Genomic DNA, 9,142 nt, shown 5'->3' with positions numbered 1-9,142 from the left:
ACAGGAAGCGAGATCAAGATCAAAAACTTTCTCTTTCTGGAAATTTATTTAAAAAACTCCTGAAGACAGTTTGTTTTCAGTTGCTAGATGCAACAGTCAAAACTATAAGCACTTATTTTTAAAGCTCTTCACACAGTCTGCGTCACCAAACCGATAATCCACTTCCAAACGTCCCTGAAGGCACCGGAACACGAAATACCTGTTTAACCAAAAGTCTCAGAGAGCGCTCACGAAAACACTCCCCACAGGGACGTACATCAGAAACTTTATCGTAATAAATCACTGTTTTATTGTTCGGCACAGAACCTTTGAACCTTTCTTAAATCTTAAAACTACTTGTTCAACCTCCACATCATCTCGTCACTCGTGCATATCGTTAAAAGCAATTTCTCATTCTTTTGAACAATTGCACATGATTATTCATGACAACCGTCTGCTGTTTCCTGCATTATCTTAGTCATGTTGATCACGATGGATCCTACCGGTTCTCTGTTGAACAGTCTGACGCCTCAAACATCTCGTTCGTTTCATAAATCACTATTTGCACAACGGTTGAACACGTTGTCATAATCTGTCAAGCACATTTTCTACATGTCTGTAAACGTGTCCTAACTGATGAAGATTCCGTAGTGACGTGGAAAAGAATCTGTGGCTTCAGCCTCAGGGCTGTTTACATTTCCTCCAGTATTTTGTGCTCTGCAGGGCTGTAAACCGTCTCCTGGTTTTACAAAGAGACGCTTGTATTCAGCACAAATATACCACACACACACACACACACACACATTACATGTAAGTAATAAACAGTTCTATAATAAGCTTGAAAAGTACAATAAATACATGATAATAAAAAGACAATCAATCACCAATCCGCACACACACGGACACACACACATAGATGAATGAGTAATCAATCAGCCGTTCATGTTTCTGATGGACGTGGGCACAAAACTTGTCATGGCTCTCTTAGTCCTGAATGTGAGTGATCTGGATCTCTGGCCTGAGGGTAGGAGACTGTGAGTGTGTTCCTTTTAGTTTAGTCCCTGTTGTAAATACTGATAAGTGGTTCCTGCACTTGTACGATTATTTTGTCATGACTTTGTTTAGTGAGTTGCGATGGATGGATGTTAGATGATGATCCAAACCAGGCTGATATAGTGAGTTAGTGGTGTCCATGATCACAGTGTCGTCGGGATATTTAAGGGATGTACTCACCGGGGTTAGTGCTCCTGCAGTCATTAGTGTATAGTGTGTACAGAACCGGTGAGATTTCAGAGCTTAGTGGGGCTCCGGTGGAGACCGTTGACTCGGACCCTCTTGTTTCTATCTGTCAGAAAAGACAGGATCCAGACAATAAGGCGCGAGTTCACGTCCGTTTGGAGCAGTTTTTTGTCCCATCAGGTGATGATGCACCGTGTTAAAAGCACCTGAGAAATCCACGAAGACCAGTCTGATTTGAGTTTTTCAAGATGACATTACAGATAAAATAAAATCAGGTACAACACCAGGAACTGAAAACCCAAACCAAAGAGTTTTCTAAATGTTGCCTTGTTATCTTTTAGCCTCAGAGACGTTAAGGGTTTTAACACAGCTCATAATAATCAGTCTAAACCTCTGAACCAGTTTTTCACTCTTTCACTCAGCAATCACTGTTGTTCCTTTGCAGGTGAGTCAGACCTCATAGTATCTTCACAAATTTAAAATGTGCATTTGTCCGTTTTATATTAAAATGAGGAACATGAGGAATGTTTATGTCGTCTCTTATGACTCTGCACAGACTTTGAAAGCTCTTCAACAGGTTCAGTCCAGCCCGGCTTTGCTTTGTACATCCAGTCAGTCTATGTTACTCAACAAAGTGTCGGACTGTCCACAGAATACTTCACATGTTCACAGACAGACGAGTGCGACATTTACGGATAAAGAAAAGGGCGCAGGATCAGTGGAGTCAAATTCAGAATTAATCCTGTGCAGGTGCAGAGGTCTAACCCTGACGCTTTACTGCAGAGAATCCAACCACGTGATTGGCAGATAAACAGCTACCATCAGAAACACTGTCCTGAATAAAAGACTGAACTCAGTTCCTGTAGCCTCAGCGCCACCGCGTTTTCTACCGTGCACCGTCTCAGAGCTCAGGTCAATGGATTCAGTCCTCCGGTCCTGCTCAGGTATCACAGTCTCTAAACACACATCACATCTCCAGCAGCTCATCACTGATTTACAGCTTTATTAATTAACTGCTCTGCTCCCTGTACTCCGTGTCCTGTTTCTGTGATTTGGATTATTTCCGCCCTGTTGAATCTACTTTATTTGGACTCTTACCTGCTGCGCTCCATTTGCACCTGTGTACTGATCCTCCCTTCAGTCTGTTTGCTCCTCTGGAACAGAAGCTGAATGTAAACCGCAGGCCAAGACGCCAATTAGCCCCGCTTTAAACAAAGACCTCAAACTCCCACCTTGTTCACAACTGTAAAGAGATGCCGCCCCCCTTCAAACATTCCTTAACATTACCAGATGAAGCAGATTAATGCAAAGGTGACAGAGGCAATCAACCCTGAGGCTGAAATATGAGAGTGGCAAGAAAGTAAAGGCCAAATTCCCATTTAGTATTTCTTTATTTGCTTTTGATGTTTTGTATTGTGTTAATGCTTTTTTATATTTTATTCTTCTGTTTCAAAATTGTTAAAAAATAAATAATAAGTTTAATTGATTTTGACTTTGATACTTGTTTATACAGTTGTAGTCTTTACCTGGAGTTGTCTGTTAGAATATTGTAATTGTAATTGAAAAATTGTGAATATTTGATATAGGTGTTTTTAATGTTCCATGTTTGAGGTGAATATCAATATCTTTTTCAGTGTGCATGATTGTGTTAATAAATGTAGTGATTTAACTGGAAAATGGATCAGTTAATGGATAAAGATCCATGATAATGGGTTGCTTCTGACTCACAGTCAGCTGATCCATGCTCACACTACACACAGAGCAGTCGATCCCAGAGAGAGTCGATCCTTTATTTCTCTCGTCATCTGAACCGGAAATCAACAGAAGGCTGACAGAGGCTCTGGTGCAGGTCCGACCCGGAGCTTTCAGTCATGGTCTTCGAGTCTGTGGTCCGACCTGCTCAACAAGTTCATCGGGACTACGTGGAGAACCTTGACAAGTCCCAGCTCAAGATCGGGATCTGGGGAGGTGAGCTCAGCATCTAGCTAGCACAGCAACCGCGGTTACACACGGAGACGCCAGACTCTGTTCAGAAACATCACGCTTTAAAACTCCCTGCTTTCTAAACGAGCACGAACGCACCGCAGAACATGTCGGAACATCTGACGCTAATCTCCAGGTTCTCCTCTTAAAGTCGGCATTAGTGTAACCAGCAGTCAGCTGTTGTTCGGGTGAAATGGGAAAGTTTGTTGGAAGCGTCGCCTGCTGCGCTGCGTTATCTGACAGAGACGTTAGCGGAAGCGAGCTGTGTGTCGCGGTCATGAACGTCAGGTTGAGTTCGTCACAGAGACGATGTTTGTTGCATGTGTGGCCTTGATCATCAGGGAAGGGTCATTATTGTTTGATCGCTACATTCAGAAAAAGAAAGTGCAGAAACCTCGGTCACATTAACTTAGCAGGTGTTCGAAGGAGGTTTGGTGGGCGTGATAACCCTCCGTCACTGAGCGTCGGCAGGCGGTAAACAAACTCTCTGATCTCAGATCCGTGTGTTCCTGCAGATCCGAACAGAAACTCAGCTGCTCATCTGACACACTGCCAGAGTTAATTCAGCTGAGAATCCAAAACCTGCTGATCAGCTTAACACACATCCGACTCTACCTGCGTGTGTGTGTGTGTACAGAAATGTGTGTGTGTGTGTGTGTGTACAAATGTATGTGTGTGTGTGTGTGTGTGTGTGTGTGTGTGTGTGTGTGTGTGTGTACAAGTGTGTGTGTGTGTGTGTGTGTGTGTGTGTGTGTGTGTGTGTGTGTGTGTACAAGTGTGTGTGTGTGTGTGTGTGTACAGGTGTGTGTGGGTGTGTGGGTGTGTATATACATGGTGTGTGTGTATATACAGGTGTGTGTGTGTGTGTGTGTATATACAGGTGTGTGTGTGTGTGTGTTATACAGGTGTGTGTGTGTTTGTGTGTGTGTGTGTGTATATACAGGTGTGTGTGTGTGTGTGTGTTGTGTATATACAGGTGTGTGTGTGTGTGTGTGTGTGTGTGTGTATATACAGGTGTGTGTGTGTGTGTGTGTGTGTATATACAGGTGTGTGTGTGTGTGTGTGTGTATATACAGGTGTGTGTGTGTGTGTGTGTGTGTGTATATACAGGTGTGTGTGTGTGTGTGTGTGTGTATACAGGTGTGTGTGTGTGTGTGTATAACAGGTGTGTGTGTGTGTGTGTGTGTATATACAAGTGTGTGTGTGTGTGTGTGTGTGTGTATACAGGTGTGTTGTGTGTGTGTTGTGTATACAGGTGTGTGTGTGTGTGTGTGTGTGTGTATACAGTGTGTGTGTGTGTGTGTGTGTGTGTGTGTATTACAGGTGTGTGTGTGGTGTGTGTGTGTGTGTATATACAGGTGTGTGTGTGTGTGTGTGTGTGTGTGTGTGTATATACAGGTGTGTGTGTGTGTGTGTGTGTGTGTGTATATACAGGTGTGTGTGTTTGTGTATACAGGTGTGTGTGTGTGTGTGTGTAATAGGTGTGTTGTGTGTGTGTGTGTATACAGGTGTGGTGTGTGTATACAGGTGTGTGTGTGTATACAGGTGTGTGTGTGTGTGTGTGTGTATACAGGTGTGTGTGTGTGTGTGTGTGTGTGTGTGTATACAGGTGTGTGTGTGTGTGTGTGTGTGTGTATACAGGTGTTGTGTGTGTGTGTGTGTGTGTGTGTGTATACAGGTGTGTGTGTGTGTGTGTGTGTGTGTGTGTGGTGTGTTGTGTGTGTGTGTGTGTGTATATACAGGTGTGTGTGTGTGTGTGTGTGTGTGTGTGTATATACAGGTGTGTGTGTGTTTGTGTATATACAGTGGTGTGTGTGTGTATATACAGGTGTGTGTGTGTGTGTGTGTGTGTATACAGGTGTGTGTGTGTGTATACAGGTGTGTGTGTTGTGTGTGTGTATACAGGTTTGGTGTGTGTGTGTGTGTGTGTATACAGGTGTGTGTGTGTGTGTGTGTGTGTATACAGGTGTGTGTGTGTGTGTGTGTGTGTGTGTATACAGGTGTGTGTGTGTGTGTGTGTGTGTGTGTATATACAGGTGTGTGTGTGTGTGTGTGTGTGTGTGTATATACAGGTGTGTGTGTGTGTGTGTGTGTGTGTGTATATACAGGTGTGGTGTGTTTGTGTATATACAGGTGTGTGTGTGTGTGTATATACAGGTGTGTGTGTGTGTGTGTGTGTATACAGGTGTGTGTGTGTGTATACAGGTGTGTGTGTGTGTGTGTGTGTGTATACAGGTGTGTGTGTGGTGTGTGTGTGTGTGTGTATATATAGGTGTGTGTGTATATACAGGTGTTTGTGAGTGTGTGTGTATATATAGGTGTGTGTGTATATACAGTGTTTGAGTGTGCGTGTTTGTACAGGTGTGTGTGTGTGTACATGTGTGTATATACGTGTGTGTGTGTGTGTGTACAGATGTGTGTGTATATACTGTGTGTGTGTGTGTACAGATATGTGTGTATATACGTGGTGTGTGTGTACAGATATGTGTGTATATACGCGTGTGTGTGTTGTACAGATATGTGTGTGTGTGTGTGTGTGTGTGTGTGTGGTGTGTACAGGTGTGTGTGTTGTACAGGTGTGTGTGTGTACAGGTGTGTGTGTGTACAGATATTGTGTGTGTGTGTGTGTGTACATGTGTGTGTGTGTACGGGGTGTGTGTGCAGGTCTGTTTTATACGTGTGTGTGTTGTGTGTGTGTGTACAGGTGTGTACAGGTGTGTGTGTGTGTGCAGGTGTGTAGGTATGTGTGTGTGTGCAGGTCTGTTTATATCGTGTGTGTGTGTGTGTGTGCAGGTGTGGTACAGTGTGTGTGTGTACAGGTGTTTACAGGTGTGTGTGTGTGTGCAGGTGTGTACAGGTATGTGTGTGTGTGCAGGTCTGTTTATATACGTGTGTGTGTGTGTGTGTGTGCAGGTGTGTACAGGTATGTGTGTGTGTACAGGTGTTTACAGGTGTGTGTGTGTGTGCAGGTGTGTACAGGTATGTGTGTGTGTGCAGGTCTGTTTATATGTGTGTGTGTGTGCAGGTCTGTTTATATACGTGTGTGTGTACACACAGGTGTGTTGATCCACACAAAAAGAAACAGAACTCTATGAGAGGCCGATTAGGGTGAAAACATTAAAAAACAGACACGCACACTGAAAACTGTCACACACGCACTGACACTGCGCGCATATACACTGAAATACAGGGGTATCTGAGTGTGTGCGTGTAAAATTATTTTATTGCGTCCGGAAGCTGTTGTAGTGTAACAGGAAGCCTTAGATTCCTGTCCTAACTTTCAAAATAAAAGCATAGCTAACATGATGAAACGTGTATTTCAGTGCGAGTGGTATTCCTTGTTCAGAGAGATTGTTTATCTAAGCAATTATATGAACAGTTAATCATTTATTATATTTATATATTTAGTTCAGCATCCCTTAACCTACAGGGAGGGATATTTATTGTATGTCACATTTAATTTTTGCTCCTCACCTTCAGATATTTTATAAACTTTATCTCTGTCTTCTTATTCACATGAAACCTACAACACTTCACTTCATTTGCTGAGCTTATTATACACATTCTACATGTATTTTGACCATGGATATTAGCTAGCTGCATCAGTGACTTCCTGTTACAATGAAACGGGCAGTGAAATGACTTCACAAGCACACACTTCAGTGCGTGTGCTTGGTGTGTTGTTGGTGCATGTATGATCATTTTCAGTGTGTATGTGCACATTGTCAATGTGAATGTGACAGTTTTCAGTGCGTCTGTTTTTCAATGTTTTCACCCTAAATGCCCTCTTATAGAACTCAGTATTAATGACTGCACACAGAAGGATTCCCACGTGTATTCCAAAGTATTTGTACTGTAATTTTGGACATGTTTGAGGTTCCTTCCTTGAGGTTCCTCCTAAGCAAACTTCACAGAGACAAACACTGAAACACACACACGCACGCACACACACACACACACACACACACACACACACACACACACACACACACACACACACACACACACACACACACCACACACACACACACACATTTACCTGCGTGTGTGTGTGTGTGTTTGATTATTTATTAATCATCTTATTTCAGTTTCATCAGCAGGTTATTCTGTTAGAGTTATTCTTTACAGCCATCAGTGTGACAGAGGATTCACTGCAGATAAAGAATCTTACATATTTATTTATTTAGCAAATTATAATGTAACTCAGCAGTAAACAGGAATTATCTGTATCTGCCAATCAGAAGGCTGGTTCGGCTTCAGCCAATCACTAAGCGTAGATTTGAGGGTGTGATTGAATGTGGTCACTTGGCGTTCCATCAGCAGTCTGCAGTCAGCTGATTTTAATATGAAACACGAGAAGCTGATGTGCTGCAGATATAAATATCTTATGATGTATTCATCATGATCCAGACACTGTTCTTTTATCAGATGGTTCCACGCAGATCCTACATGTGTTACACTTTGCTGCTACTTTACTCACCATCCTTTAATGTTCAGAGGGCTGTTTGTCAACAAAAGGCAGCAGAACCAGTCTGCCAGATCTGGCCCGGGAGTCTGGATTCTGGATCTCTGCAGATGAATTCATCATGCGACCTAAACTGAACCTTTAATGAAACTGAGAGAAGGAAGGCACCTGGCAGCTCGTAAACGTCACATCCTTTTTCCTTTCAGCCGGTCACAGGCTGTTACATTTACATTTATTCATTTAGCTGACGCTTTTATCCAAAGCGACTTACAGTTGCTAATTATGTCAGAGGCCTCTGGAGCAACTAGGGGTTAAGTGTCTGTTACGGGCTGCAGATCAATCAGAAATACTTTATTGATCCCTGAGGGGAAATTCTGGAGTCACAGTTGCTCATATTGCACATTAAAGTATAAAGGAATAGAAATATTAATAGTGGTCGGTTCTGTTAGTCAGGAGTGACTTCCTGTAGTCGGTTCTGTTAGAGGCAGAAGTGACTTCATGTGGTCGGTTCTGTTCTGTTAGTCAGGAGTGACTTCCTTTTTTCCTTACAAAAGTAACTTTTTTAAATAGGAAGAGGTTCCTGGTTCAGTGTCAGTAATGGGTCTAAAAATAAGAAATAATATGTGAATTTGTGATACTATAAAAATTATATTTGAAATATAAACAAAGGAAAAACAGAAACACTGTTGACTTGATTGTTTACTTTTTGTGTCTCTGCAGGAAATGTTGTACTCGAGAACCTAAAAGTGAAGGAGAATGCTTTGGTAAGGCTCCGCCTCCTCCCTCTGATGTCATTATCCAGAGTGTTTCTGATAGGTCCCTTTTCCTTCAGAGTCCCACCTCAGTGTACCTGAGAGTCCGCTGATCAGCTGATTGATGATGGACCTGACGGTCTCAGCTGTATATCGACATTTTGTGTGTTTGTGTTTCAGAGTGAGTTTGACGTTCCGTTCAAAGTGAAGGCCGGACAGATCGGTGAGTACTAAAGTTCTGACTCTCAGAACCCCACCACACACAGTCAGACAGAACCCAGAACAGAGTGAACCCAGAGGAGACTAAACCCAAAGCAGTCAGATCCTAGAACAGACAAAACCCAGAACGGAGTGAACTCAGAGCAGACTGAACCCAGAGCAGACTAAACCCAAAGCAGTCAGATCCTAGAACAGCCAGAACCCAGAGCTGCCAGATCCTAGAACAGACAGAACCCAGAGCAGACAGAACCCAGAGCAGACAGAACCCAGATCAGACAGAACCCAGAACAGAGTGAACTCAGAGCAGTCAGAACCCAGAGCAGACAGAACCCAGAACAGTGTGTCAGAGCAGTCAGAACCCAAAGCAGTCAGATCCTAGAATAGACAGAACCCAGAGCAGACTGTACCCAGAATAGAGTGTCAGAGCCGTCAGAACCCAAAGCAGTCAGAACCCAAAGCAGTCAGAACCCAGAGCAGACAGAACCCAGAGCAGACAGAACCCAGA

The 9,142-nt window shown here is 43.1% G+C and overlaps 1 protein-coding gene across 1 annotated transcript in view; it reads left to right on the top strand.

Annotated features, from left to right (window-relative positions):
• Nucleotides 1-3,089: 3,089 nt before the first annotated feature.
• The window catches only part of LOC119881900 (vacuolar protein sorting-associated protein 13C-like), a gene marked incomplete at its 3' end in the record, with an annotated part of 48,365 nt that continues 42,312 nt past the window's right edge, over nt 3,090-9,142 (top strand). The window contains 3 exon segments of the mRNA XM_038691975.1: nt 3,090-3,186; nt 8,387-8,430; nt 8,599-8,641. Coding sequence (XP_038547903.1) covers nt 3,090-3,186; nt 8,387-8,430; nt 8,599-8,641 — 184 coding nt within the window.

Source organism: Micropterus salmoides, unplaced genomic scaffold, assembly GCF_014851395.1.
Source record: "Micropterus salmoides isolate LMB-PRFRI ecotype aquatic unplaced genomic scaffold, ASM1485139v1 Ms_hic_scaffold_2785, whole genome shotgun sequence".
In the NCBI taxonomy this organism is placed as follows: domain Eukaryota; kingdom Metazoa; phylum Chordata; class Actinopteri; order Centrarchiformes; family Centrarchidae; genus Micropterus; species Micropterus salmoides.
This window is presented reverse-complemented; position numbering and strand designations above follow the sequence as displayed.